At 36.2% G+C, this 14,398-nt stretch overlaps 1 protein-coding gene across 2 annotated transcripts in view; it reads right to left on the bottom strand.

The window, feature by feature from the left end:
- The window catches only part of LOC131071760 (transmembrane 9 superfamily member 1), a 64,740-nt gene extending 52,427 nt beyond the window's left edge, over positions 1 to 12,313 (bottom strand). For both annotated transcript variants that reach the window (XR_009112589.2, XM_058007713.2), the window contains exons 1-6: positions 11,860 to 12,313; positions 10,122 to 10,314; positions 9,725 to 9,829; positions 9,560 to 9,577; positions 9,360 to 9,454; positions 9,031 to 9,183 (exon numbers count right to left, since the gene is read on the bottom strand). Coding sequence is in view for 1 of the 2 variants with exons in the window: in XM_058007713.2 (XP_057863696.1) it covers positions 9,031 to 9,183; positions 9,360 to 9,454; positions 9,560 to 9,577; positions 9,725 to 9,829; positions 10,122 to 10,314; positions 11,860 to 11,964 (669 nt within the window). In the remaining variant the exon portion in view is untranslated. The remainder of the gene's footprint in view (positions 1 to 9,030; positions 9,184 to 9,359; positions 9,455 to 9,559; positions 9,578 to 9,724; positions 9,830 to 10,121; positions 10,315 to 11,859) is intronic.
- Between the last annotated feature and the right edge of the window lie 2,085 nt (positions 12,314 to 14,398).

Below are 14,398 nucleotides of genomic sequence, written 5' to 3'. Positions count from 1 at the left end.
CTCCCGAGACTATACTTGAAGAAGAAAGGCCACTTGAGATTATCTTTGATCCACTAGAGGAGATGTTTGAAGCTCAATCCATCAAGGAGACTCTCATTTTTGAAGATATGCTAACAATATTTCATGAAGATGCCTGGTTTATGCAAGATATCTCAGTGAAAACTAAGAATCTTGAGCTATTCGAAGGGGCGCTGAGCTTGTTTCAAGAGGAATTTCCTAATCAAGATCAACATGTTGTGGACGCTCGTGGAATGATTCATCATCAATGGCGACCTCCTGAAGCGGCTGGTGACCTCGCTTTCAACAATACAGTTCTGTCTGAGCCTGAAATACGCCAGGTTGTTTCTTTCCTTAATCCTAGCCTTGAAAGTTATTATGATTTTGATTATGGGGATTTTGGGAAAACAACTTGCATCTGGATTGATCATGGTCCTAATGAATTACCTCAGTTGATCATTTTGAGTGAAAACTTGCTTGAGTATGAGAAATGCATGGTGAGAGTTTGCCTTTCTGTATTTAAGGATGAATTTGCCCGATTGAGAACCATCACGTTTGCCATGCTTCTGTTGCACAACTTGAGAAATCATGTAAAGTCATGTATATATTTTGCTTCTTTGAGTCGTGTCGAGTCTAGGACTCTTGTATATAGGTTTAGAGTAGGTTTTCTTTTCGTGTTTTTAGGTTAGAGGTCTTTTTGAGCCTTGTTCTTGATTTGCCTTGAGTCATTTGACTCATGATCTAGTGTGGCTCAGGTAGTTTTGTTGTTTGCTTTGGTGTGCGTTTTAGTTTAGTTTGCTTTGGGTCGGTTTGTCGGTCGGTTTGCTTTAGTTTAGGTGTCTTGAGTGGGAGCCTCCATTTTGTGAGAAAGGTGTTTGTGTTGTTGCTCACACACTGGCAATATCCTGGATCTTATGTTAGACTCATTTCTTAGATATCTATTCATGAAGTGCTCGGAATCCGAGGTTGTTCCTCTTTAGCTTTATCATCTGATCAGGACCTGTATTTGACTTGGAAGGGAATCATTTTCTGTGTCTTGATGCCGACATCTGTTGATTACTATATCTTCACACATTAATAGACTCCGAGTCATTATGGTTTTCAGGCAAAGCTGTGATTGGTGAAAAATCTAAAATCTGGCTTCAGTGCCACCGCAATCCTCAAACCCTAGTAAGCTTCACTGCTTACGAGCCAAAGGAATTGACGAAGAGAAAAAGCAATATCAAAAGGAAAAAATGAAAAAAAAGAGAAAATGAAAGAGAAAAATGAAAAGAAAAGTGAAATGAAACGAAATATCAAAATTGGCTAAAGGGAATATGCGAGTAACTCCTTCGGGGCTATAGACGCCTGGCTGGCAATGGAGCAATGTTCGTGAGCTTGCGGCGATAACCTCGTCGGGACTATGGACGTCTGGCTGGCAGCGAGGCTCTATCCAGGATGCTTTTGAAGTTCAGATAAACTACGTAGCTAATCACAGGGGAACCCGAAAGTCATAGTTGTCTTGTCGAGAGGAATAAATACACTTGCACACACCTGGGTAATCAAAGACTAAGTGTCTAGATTTGGTTAAAGATTCTCCTTCTACTTTGAGTGCATTTTCTAATCTCTTGATGAGCTTGGTTGAATTTTCCAGAGGTTCTAGGTGTCGATTGAGTCTTTATCTCTGAAATGTTTTTCAACATTTATTCAAGGTGGCGCTAGATGTTGTGACGTTTTCACACATCGCCCCATTGCAAATGGGGACCCATGTTTTTTTGCTCGTTTTGTTCGTTTTCGCTTTGCTTTTTCTAGGGTTTTGTTAGTTTGTTAGTTGTCTGGATTTAGGGTCAAGCCTTAGGGTTCTAATTACCGTCTTTTCGGACCAAAATCCAGTCAGTTTTGGGGCTTTTGAGTTTCCTTTTCTAGAATGCAAATTTTGAATGCAATGAATTTGCCAGAATGGTCTAATTTTCAATTGGAATGTTCATGCAGAGCTTAAACTTGTCTAAGTGTTGAAGATGAAATGTGAATTTTTGTCCAATTGAATATTTTTGACCAAATTTTGACTTTTTTGAATTTTGATCCTGGGCATTGGAATTGATTTGTTTTCGCCTCGTGAAGTGTTAAAATGTGAAAAATCTTGTTATTTTGGCCTGTAGGAGCAAAATCGCTCCTGTCCCTCAGTGAAGGACGGGAGCTCAATCTCAAATATCTCATCATTCTTGCAGAGTCCAGACAAATTTTACGTTTGAAATAATGGAGAACGACGAGATCTTTCCATTGAATATAAATTGAAGATTTTCATGAGCACAGAAATGCCTCCAGGAGGAAAATCGCTCCTGTCCCTCAGTGAAGGACCGGAGCTACAATTCAAATTTCGTCTTGTCCTTGCAAGATTTTGAAAGTTTAATGATTTGAGGACGTCCGAAGGAAGATACTTTGCCAAATGAATATAATTTGATATGCAAAAACGAAGGAGAATGACCTATATTGACCATATCGCTCCTGTCCCTCTCCAAGGGACCAGGGCGAGGTACCTTGTAGCTCTCGTCCCTCTCCCAGGGACCAGAGCGATTTCCTTCATTATGTAAAATCCAGACAAAGGTCAAGGCAAGTTTACGTTCAAAAACAAGGAAAAACATGAGATAAATGCGTTGAATATAAATTGAAGATTTTTGGGACGTCCATAACAGTGCTAAATGCCTAAATCGCTCCTGTCCCTCAGTGAAGGACCGGAGCTACAAATCCAATTTTGCTTTGTCCTTGCAAGATTTTAACATCTTGACAATGTGAAAAGGTCCAAAGAGGTACATTTTATCAAATGAATATAACTTGAAGTGCTGTCGGGGAGATCACATGGATAACCAAGTCCGGCTTGAGTGAGGTCCTGATCCTGAAATTTGGCTAAGTCTGGAATGCCCTGATCCTGAATTTGACTAAGTCTGGAAACTGAAAAACCTCCAAAAACTAGATTTTGCAATATAACTCCTGGAGGTCTGAAACCACTCTCAAACATCCTGAAAGTATATATGGAATATAACTTAAAGTATAAGAAAGAAGAAACATAGAAGGAAATGTCACTTATACTTAAATGTTATATTCCATTAAAATTGTCCTGATCGAGAGTGCGAAAAGTCAAATTTCGCTCGTGTCCTTCTCCAAGGGTCCAGAGCGAAATGCGCTCCTGTCCCTCTCCAAGGGACCAAGGCGAATCGCTCGTGTCCCTCACCAAGGGTCCAGAGCGAAAATGCTTAGTTGAGTCATTCCTGACCTTGTTTGGACGAATCGAGACATCAAAGGCATGGTGAAGGACGAAGTGAGCATGATAGAGCATCCAGACTTGATCAAAAACAATGAGATGATGAAGTTTTGCCTAGAGGGTCAAATTCGCTCCTGTCCCTCACTGAAGGACCAGAGCGAAATTCTTCATAAGGTACGATCTAGGCAAAGATCAAGCAAATTTTATGTTCGAAGGCAAGAAAGGAGGTCAATCGAACCCGTTGAAGACAAATTGAAGATTATCAAACGTCAACAAAGGACCAAAATGCTTAAGTTCGCTCCTGTCCCTCAGGAAGGGACCAGAGCGATTTTTGTTGTGGATGACTTTCTTGCACAGTTTGAACCGATCTCAAGGCATGGATGAATAGAAGAGCACATTACGAACCCGTTGAATATAAGTTTTGAAGGTGACAAAGTGAAATAAGGCCCATAGAGCTAAAATCGCTCCTGTCCCTCTCCAAGGGACCAGAGCGAAATTCTTATGAAGGCTTAAAATTTGAAAGTTTATCAAGCATCAAGTGATCACGAAGGATCAAGGAACTTTATTTTGCACGATGATGGTGATTGCAAGTTGGAGAACGCAAGCATGAACCCAAAGACTTGAAGTTCGCTCCTGTCCCTCAGGAAGGGACCAGAGCGATATTGATTATAGTTGCTAATTCCTTCAAAAATCACGTTAAGTCAAGGTTTTGCAAAGGGGTAAAAGGTACAAGGTGTCTTTTGAAGATGATATGCAAGAGTTTTGAACGTAAAAGTGTTATCAATTAAGTTAAAGGACTCATATCGCTCCTGTCCTTTGGACAAGGACCAAGGCGATTTTTACTAAAACACTCATGTTCCGACAAAATCAAGACAATGCAAGGATAGCTAAGGTCAAGGACGTCCTTTAAGAGGCAATGAACGAGGAACCAAGGATGAAAGATGACACGTTTTGGCTAGAGCTTCAGGATCGCTCCTGTCCCTCTCCAAGGGACCAGGGCGATATCACATCTAAGGGACATTTATTTGCAAGACAAGTCACTCAAGTTTGAAAATCCTAGCGAAAATGCCAATTCCAACGTGAGGTTAAAGGCTTTGAACGTCAAAAGTGCAAAAAAAATCAAGACCAAGTGATGGATCGCTCCTGTCCCTTAGTCAGGGACCAGGGCGATGAGGTACATATTTTCCATGTTTTTTAAAATTTTGGCGCTCAAACGCATTTTTGAATTTATTTAAATGCTAGGAAAATCGATATTTAATTATTGGCATTTAAATTTAGCGCTTGGTATTAATTGATTATTTTTGCCTTGTAAGAAAATCGAATTCATTAATTAAAAATGAAGGCATTTAATAATTGATTATTAATTCATTAAAAAATTAAATGGAGCGCTTGGTATTTATTTGTTTTATGGAGGTCGGCCCTTGTTATTCATTTAAAAATCATTTAAATTGCTTTATTTTTTACAAAGTCGGCCTAAATGGTGGTGAGAGGTGTGAGCGCTTATATAAGGGAGGTGAAAGATTTTTTATTTTCACATTATCATTTTTATCATCTCAAGTGCGATTTAAGGAAGACAAAGGGAGAAGTGCGAAGTTGTGTTCAAAGAAGTGCGAACTTGTCCAAGGCATTGGAGATCACGTCAAGGACATATCAAAGATGGCGAAATTGCTAACTTGAAGAGGAGATCACGTCCAAGACTTGAAGGGTGGCGAAGTTGATAAGAGGAACGTTCTTTTGAAGATCACATCAAGACTATCGAATTTCAAATTTTGCCTAGGCGAATTCCTTTATTTTGCATTTTAGAGTTAAGCTCTCAAAGAGGTATGACGATATGGATTTATTGTTTTGATTTTGAACGTTGATCGTCATTTCCTTAATTTTGGATTTTGAAATTTTGTTTTGCCTTAGCTCAGTTGTTTTTAGGAAATGATTAATAAAGGACTTATCATTAAGTTTCCTAAAATTTGCTCTCTAATTTATGTTATGTATTGCAAAATCATGTTACTAATTTTGAAATGTTGTGTAGGCATCAAATGGAGGTCTCTTCAAGGAAAATCAAGCCGGATCAAGGACGGTCTTCGCCAGGACGATCAAGCCAAGACAAGGGCGACCTCTTCCAATCCAGCGTTCCAAGGCGAGGTACATCATCCTGCACATCAAGGACAAAAGGAGTTAGAACAAGAGTTAATTAAAGATAGCCTCTCAACGACATCAAATTGAATATCTAGCAAGCTTCAAGTGTCAGATGAGGTGGCGTCCTAGTCATCATTTCTCCAATCAGTGAAGTCCATCTCAGCATGTCCAGATTCAATGTACTTAACTCATGGAAGGTGGCACAAACTCCGATGTACCTACCCCGGCTATCCATTGGTCGATTTTTCTAAAAGGGACATGTGTCCAAGCAATACAATTTTATCATTGGTCAAGCATTAAATGTTATGTAATGGTTGTAACAAACCCTAATTAGGGTTTTCATTGTAAAATCTTGGCCATTGATCTTGAATTGATCTAAGCCATCAAATTGTATTGTGGGCACTATATAAGCCCAGGCATTTCATTTGTAAAGGCTAATTAGAAATAAATTAGCAATAAATTAGAGAGAGAGTTGTAAATAGTTGGAAGAGTTAGAATATAGTTGATAGAATAGCAATTAGAGTAGAATAGGAGGACAAGGCAAGAAATTGTTGCCATTGATTGTAAACAAACTCCATTTTCATTGAAGTAATGGTGAAATATGTCGTTTTCTTGCAATTTGCATGGTTTCTTGTTGAAGTCTTCAATCTTAGATGGTAGATAATTAGATGAATGGAGGAAGTGTGATTGATTGATGGTGGAATTCGTACATCCATACTACTAGCAGTTTGTTGATTGCAGACTTGCCTTGCGTAGTCAACTGGAATCATTCAGCCTAAGCTCAATTTCAATTTGTTGCCTCTTCATTGATATGCATCAACTTGGATGGTATCTATGCCTGCGGTGATGATTTGAACATCATAAAGCTTCCCTAGAAGATCGCACTAGTCTTGTGTAGATGTTCCATTGATGTCAAAACAAGATCTAGTTAGAGTTTTGTCAAAGATCAATCATTGCTCCTACATTCTTAGTATTAGGTTTAGATCCTCTCTTCGCCCTTATCCTTTTTCCATTTTTTTAATCTAAGTTAGTAAGAGCCTGTGTCCAGCAAAGCAGATCGGAAGTTCAATGTAAGTCCCCTTGTGATTCCAGCAAATCACATCATACCACTGAAGCTTGTCCACACGTGGAGACCCCACTAAAAGAACCTTGGAGTCTACCTAACTGATCCTTTACGCGAATCTTCAGCAGTTAGAGACTATTTTCTCAAGAGAGGATAAGATGCCTTTAGGTATTTTATTCTGTGTATGATTGTGTACAAAATACACGTCAACAATACCCTCATTCATTTTCATTTTGTAATTAGAAATGAGATATTAGAATTAGAATTAGAGCTTTTGGAGAGAAGAAAGTTATTTTGTAGCAAGATTGAGTTTTGAAGAGAGAATTTCAAGCAATTGTTGTCTATTTTGGCTTTGAGATCAATAAAATATTGAAGTTATGGTGTTTTATTGCAATTCTTGTGGCTACTTTCATGGTTGCTTACTTTCTTGAATCATTCTTGGTTGAAGTAGTATTTAAATTTGAAGGACTAAGTGTTGGGCTTGATCTTTGGTGAGATTCACGTTCCAAACCACTAGCTTCTTGCTGATTGTAAGGACGCCTTGTGTGGTCAACTGGAGATATTTGGATTACTTAAACCTTCAATCATCATTGAACTATTGATATGTACCTTCATGGTAGTGTCCATGATTCTTGATGAATTGAAAAAACATCATTAGTCACCTTAGAAGATCGCATCAATTTCAGTTGAGTTGTTATGTTTTGGCAATATTGAAATTGGTAGAGTCTTACCAAGTCTAGCCTGCATTGAGTCATTCTTAGGATTAGATTAGAATTCATCCCTTGCAAACCCTACCTTTTGATATTTTTTAGAACTTGTTAGTTTTAGGAAATCTTGTTCCTGCAATTCGGATACGTAAGGCCCCTTGATGAAACAGCATTCACAACGACCATTGGTGCTTATCCACACGTAGAGACCCTACATTAAAGAACCTTGGAGTCATCCTGATTGATCCTTTTTCGCAACATCTTCAGCAATCAGAGGCTTTATTCAAGAGAGGATAAGGTACCCTTGGGTATTTTATTCTGTGTTAGGCAGTGTACAAAATACACGTCAACAGGTCCTCAGGTTAACTGCACCATAATCCCATGCTCCACAACAAGTAGAAATCAGATAATAAAATATCTTCTCAATGATGCTCCTCCTCCTTGCTTGGTCTCTCTCAAATACCTTTATCCTTCATTAAAAATTCAAACACAACTTTTCACATGTCTCTTGATATTCTTTAGAATAAACTTCAATTAATTATTGCAGTTTATTATTACTTAACCCTCCCTTAAAGAAATTGCTTGCATAAGAAAAAATTATTAAATCCCAGCCCTTTAGGAGAAGTAGTATCCAAACTTGCTATATATTAAGCACAGATATAAATTTTAATTGAATTGCAGCTTGCTTGGATGAGTTTCTATTTGGTGGAAAAGGGATAATTCCCTGAAAACCCTCAACCCTTGACCTCAAGGATGAATCGCTGATCCAACTTCAATCTATTGTTGATTTATTGGTTGCTGCACAATGATATGTTGCTGGTCTTTGATGTGTAATTTGTGTCATGAATCTTGTGATTCAAGGATGGGAGTTGCAAACCTTTCTAAAACTTTCCCTTGGCTAGATTTGATATCAAATGCAATCCTTGTCCCTGCAGGTTGGAATTCTAACCATAAACCAACATAAACAGTACTTTATAACTCCCACCCAAGGATAATATGATCAATCAGCCTTCACAAAGAAATTTGTATAGAATTTCTGATCTACAATATGCAGTATTGCTACCTTCTTGTTTGTTATCATCTTAATTATGATGCGGATGTGGGTATAGGATTGTCGAATAACATCAACCTGCCTGTTACGCGAAACTCATGCAATCCCTAGGTGAGTTTTCTCAATTCTGAATCAGGGGGTTTATTCTAGGTTTTATTTTGAAAAGGGGACATTATAATGATCCATTTTGGATCAATATCTTTAGGTTATTTATGTTTTATGTTAATCTAAAAAAATTATGTTTAAGTCTACTTATCCCACTTTAAGCAGGCAAGAGAGGTAAGGTGGAAAAATTGTTTATAGATGGGCTCTTGGGACTTAGAATAGGGTATACTTTGAGGAATCAGATTTGAATACAGTTTCTCAGAGACTATGTGTTAGCTAAGTGCAATAAATACACTGCTCTTAAAGAAAATTTGGACTTTAGTTGGCACCCATATCTCTTCAGAAATGTTCTTTTCTCTTCTACCAACTGCCTGAACAGATATTTTGGTATACAACAAATCTGCTTCTTTTCCAATTTTTAGGAGTCTGAGTATTGTTATTGTGCAGTCAAATGACTAAACCTTTTATAGAAATTATGCATTTTCCAATCTTTAACACAAAACAAAAAGATGATTTTCACTGAGCATTCTAAATATCTTTTCTTCAGTTCAAACTCCTACTTTTTTAGACCTAGGGTTTATAGCATTTATATAGGTTTAAAATCAGGCTCATAAGAAGTAATCTTCTTGGTCTGCTTAGAGAAACGAAGGCCGATTTATTAGAATATGAAATATCATATAAGCATGACAAGAAATAAACATGGATCAAGTAGTATGCTTTAATAATTGGTTTGTACCTGGTGCTCAAAAAAAGGATAGTCCAAATAGATATCAAATCGCCTAGGAAAGGTTACATTCGTATCAACCCATTTGACAGAATATGTAAGCTCCAATGTGCTTCCAGGTATCAGAGGCTGAGGATTTTCCTGAGTAAGATTCAGGTGAATTATCTGCATTTCACATAAAAATTCTATCAATTTGTTATACGCAATAATGCAGTAAGATTGTATTGCAATTTATGCTAACAGTTTTCTTGTATAAAAGATAAGAGCAATTCTGTATAAAAAAGTAATAGATGCCCTTGGCAAAGCACAAGAAATATATATAAAGCATGTGCTTCACCCACCTGGTCCTTATTCGATTTTACAACAAGGCTCTTATGGGTGTAAAGTAAATGCTTTTGATCCTCTTTCTTGTCAGAATGTATTTCTCCCACAAATCCTATATATATTACAATTTCCATTAGTGCCTTGTACATAAAGGTAAAATCATTCAGACTGTGAAAAATAAATCAGAAGAAATTCATCTCAAAGAAAGGATGCATACCCCAGAGAGGCAGATCATCTAGTGCGATCCATCAAATATGCCAATGATTGAACCATTAACCAAGTCAGCCTCTGTGGAAGTAACTGAACCATGGGCGCTAATCCTATCTTAAAGTTTCTAATGGTACCAAACATGTGAAATAAAAATATAGGAGAAATAACACACCCATGAAAAATTCGGACCAATACATGTTCTCAATGGCATCTTTGAACTCCTGCACCTTGTCATTGTTAAGCTCGAGGCTGCATATTTTGCTCCTGTCAACATTTTCTGCCAAAAAAAAGTAACTGCTAAGGCATGTACAAATGAGTCTTTCTTCCACCCTTTAGCATCTTTACAGTGAATAATTAACATCATATATGTTACAAGAATGTTGCCAACTTATTCAATAACAAAATGATCTAAGCCTGAGGGGTCTAAACAATTTCTTTTAGGCATTGCAGCCTAAAGTGCTATAGCTAAATCCAAACATGGACCTACTCTAAAGTAGCATCTTCTAAGGAAATCATGTCATAGTCTAAAACCATAACAATGAAAAGATACAGGAATAGAATAGTCTTACTTCCAAATTTAATCTCAATCTGACTATCAATAAGCTCATTTCCCTCCAGAACCTCTCCAAGTCCACCCCACTTGTGTGTAGGGTTATTTCCAGGATGACAGAAGGGTAGACTGTAGTAATTATATGTTTCTTGTGGATTGTTGTAAGGACCAACCTTGTTCACCCAAAGTGTTACAGGATCACCAATATTATACTGCTCAAAACAGTATACAAAGTCAGTAATTTATATTCCCAGATGCAGTCAGAGAAAAGCTAGAAATTCATCATATCTAATGGCCACCAACATGAACAACTTCATAGTAATTTATTATTGCCCTGAAGAGAGGACGACTAAATTCATTTTTTTAGGAAGATTTAGCAGAGTTCGGTGGCAAATAAAACATGTAGATATAATCTCAATTCCAAAGGTAGACCATAACCATCCAAGCAGCATCAGAGCCTCAGTTGTCTGGGTCACCATAGTAGATATGACATGAGTTTTGCAAGTACTACTATAAACAGAGAGTTTGTTCAGCCAAAGAATTAAAATAGAGCTCAATATAAACTCTAATTTGACTAATTAAATTTCTACTTGAGGACCACAGATTCAACGAAAAAATCACAAAAATTTAACAAAATAAAACTTCAAAAGGGTAGACAAATTTGCAAAAGACTAATAGAACCCACAACATTATAACCTGAACAAACAATTATGGTAATTTCAATAGCAGATTCATGGAAGATGGAAATGCAAACATTTGAAAGAGCTGCTTCTGGATTCGATTGTGTGGTAGTTGATGCAAAAACTACAACACAATCTAATTCAGAAGCAGCTCTTCCAAATCTAATGGATTGTGGAAACTTGATGTCTTCAAATGCAAACATAATCAGACAGAGCTCCAAGTTTGGCAATTAAGATCTTGTAATGTTGACCAGAATATGGCCCTATCGAGATACAGGATTTGACTTCACGGAGAGGGCATGATTCATTTTATGTTTCTGAACTACTCAGGAAAGAATCAAAAGAGGTATAGATTTACTGATCGCACACCCAGTTCCATAGATTCCATCTACTCTAAAAATGGAGTCAACGAAAATCTTTAATAGCTCCATTCACACAGAGAGACTAGCAATGGCATTAGATTATTGTCATGTCATTAATGGGCCTGCTTCAATTGCCTGGATTGAACTAATGTCCACCAATCAAACCCAACAGAAAACCCCTCCTATTTGAACAACGAGAATGGGGACCCAACATAGAACACAATTAGGAGCATTGTAGCGCCATGGCAGAAAACAGAAGAAAATTAAAACCCATACAAGTAGAAAAACCAACAAAAACCAATGCATATACACGCCTTATCCCAGATCTTCATATTACCATGCATAACTTGCATATAAGGTCATGGCAGTCAAGTATAAAGACACACTTGAAGAAATAATTTGTGGAAAAGGGGATATCAATCGTGATAAACCCTCCTGAAAAAAGCCATCAGCACACAAACTGAATCTGTTGATTACCATGAATTCAGCACTTCGGTTACCTCCTTATCTTTGACATCAGAAATCAAAATGATAAAGTTGAAGTATACCCATCAATCATAACGAACACCATACTAACAGGAAGAATGCAATTTTATATATAAAAATCAATAACAGAAGACTTTCAGTTTCCGGATCTACCTAATGCGATATATGTAGACTATATCTACTATTTTGAAATGTACTAGAAGCTTATAATGTGAGAAAAACGCGGCACCTTGTGGTCATACTCTGAAGCAGTAACCATGGGAAACACCGCAGCCTGAAACAAGGCCAGAAGCAGTAGCCACTGCCATTGATGCATTTTGATGAGCTCCTTCATTCTATCTTTTCAGAAGGATCCTCCTTTTGTTTTTGTAGATTCTGTCACACTAAAGTCGTCAAGCTTCGCAGATATTGGTATAGGCCTAAATCCTTGTTCAAAGTATCCTAGATTTTATGTACTAATGATTATAGTAATACATTATTAGCTACAATAACAAGGCTGACTTTTTCCTCCCAGGAAGCAGAAAGATCACTGTTGTATCCAGAATAACAAATAGATATATAGCCCATGGGGCCAATACATTCTCTCTCTTAAACTCATCCAATTAACTCTGGTTTCACTAGGTGATGTAGGACCCAGATCTGGGCTACCATTGTAAATTTGGGTGAGGTTGGGATGTTGGTTCAGATTTCATTATTTCATAGTAATTGATAAAATTGATGTTTTGTGGGGGTTTTATTTGCTTGATTTTAGTTTGCCTGATGATGGTTTGACCAGTATCTTTAGAATAAAGAGCTTTTCCGGGTAATGGGCTTTAGCCAATGGCGGTCTTGCGCATTCAATACTCAAATTGACTAAATTTTTAGTGATTTATGATAGAAAATATGATATGGTTTAAAAGCTCAACGAAAATTAAATTGATTAATGGAAGAAATCAAATGCTTTTTGACTTTTCACCTTAAATCACATTTGATTCAGTAAAAGTTCTTTTTCTTGTGAGCTCTGCAAAGACTATTTTTTCGAGTGGGACAAAATCTACTTATGTTAAGTAGCACTTTAATTTTGTAGGAATTTATTGAGTTAAAAGACTAGGTATGGTTACTTAAAAAATTTAAGAATTTTAAGAGTTGATATAATTGGGTAATGTGGTGAATTTTATGTTTGTAGATTTCTATCAAAAATTTAATTCAAAATTTTTAAGAAGTTGCTGATTTTATGAATATTTTTATTTTATTAAAAAAATTACATGTATTTTAATGATATCATGGCATGGTGAAAAATTTAAAAAAATATATTTTTTAAGAAAAATTCAATTTTGTTTCAAAAATAATTGTTAGAATTTTGAATCTCATGAAATTTAATCATGTAATAATTTTTTATTCATTTCATGTAACCTTCTATCTTATTAAAAATAGATTATGTTAATTGACCTTTGCTTTATTGGTGAAGTTGAATGGCTCCAAAGGAACCCACCACGGATCAAATCATGTAAGGCTATGACATCATAGGTTGGACCTCCATTGATATGAAAAAAATTATTTTTTATTTATATACTTTTTAAAATGAATATGTAAAAAATGTATTAAAGAAAAATGTGCCAAATTTTTTTATTAAGCATAATTTCATCCTCATTTATTCATTCACAATTAGTTTTCAATTTATTCTTTTTATTTAATTAAAATTTAACATACCATCTATGCTACTATAAAATAAGCAACAAACTTAGTTAAAGAGTCACATAAGACCACTCTCTAAGAAATTAAAGTTAGTTTTTTTTTTTAATTTAATAATAATACCTTTATAAGAGATGTTGTAAATAACTATTTGAATGATATTTCAATCTACAATATTTTGAATTTTATTATATATTATTTTTAATTAAAAAATTTGTAATATACTAACATAAATACAATGACCATGGTGCTAATATTATTCAAACTATCTCCTTTAATAGATTGGTGAGGCTTAGGGTCGGTTGTATTAATGTCAATTGATCCTCTTCTCCCAATGGTTGTCTTAAGTTAAACCTTAACAATGGGTGTTGAGGTGGTGATTCAAGACTCTCAAGGCCACTTTATGAAAGGGGCTCTTTCTACACCTCAAGATAACGATGACTAATGAAGCATAAAAGGGGGTGGTTATCCATGAGATTACTATGGATTTTATCTTGAATTACCAAAGGCTCGAGATCAAAGGGGACTCATTAACAGTTATTAAAGGCCTTTCTTAAGAATCTTGAATGATAAAGGAAATAAATTTGTTGCTCCTCCTAATCAAAATTTGCAAATTTTCACTAATCTTTTACCTTCCCATTCCACTAATGTGATTGAAACTGATTGTCTTGCCTTCTCTCCTATTGACCTTGGCCTTGAGTCTAATAATGTGGTGAACCTTATTGATAAAATTCAATCTCCTAAGGACTTATGCATTATATTTGATCCCAATGAGACTATTATGGCACTCGATGACCCATTATATATTACTATGAGAATCAAAGACATACCCTCATGAGGGGTGCTCATTGACTCAACTTGTATAGTTAAGTGATGACTAAAGAATTTTTTTATACCTTACGATTGCATCAAGTGACATATGATAAATCTAATGTGGTGATTAAAATATTTGATGGCTTCTCTTGTCCTGTTATCGGTTCTATCATACTTCTTATTGAGGTTGGCACTAAATGTTTAGATGTTGTCTTTTCTATCATTTTTACATCTAAACAATTTCATGTGAAGTTGGAACATCCTTGGCTCTCTTCCATGAAAGT

Source organism: Cryptomeria japonica, chromosome 8, assembly GCF_030272615.1.
Source record: "Cryptomeria japonica chromosome 8, Sugi_1.0, whole genome shotgun sequence".
In the NCBI taxonomy this organism is placed as follows: Eukaryota; Viridiplantae; Streptophyta; class Pinopsida; order Cupressales; family Cupressaceae; genus Cryptomeria; species Cryptomeria japonica.
Note: the sequence above shows the minus strand (reverse complement) of the source record. Positions and strands in the feature narration are given on the sequence as shown.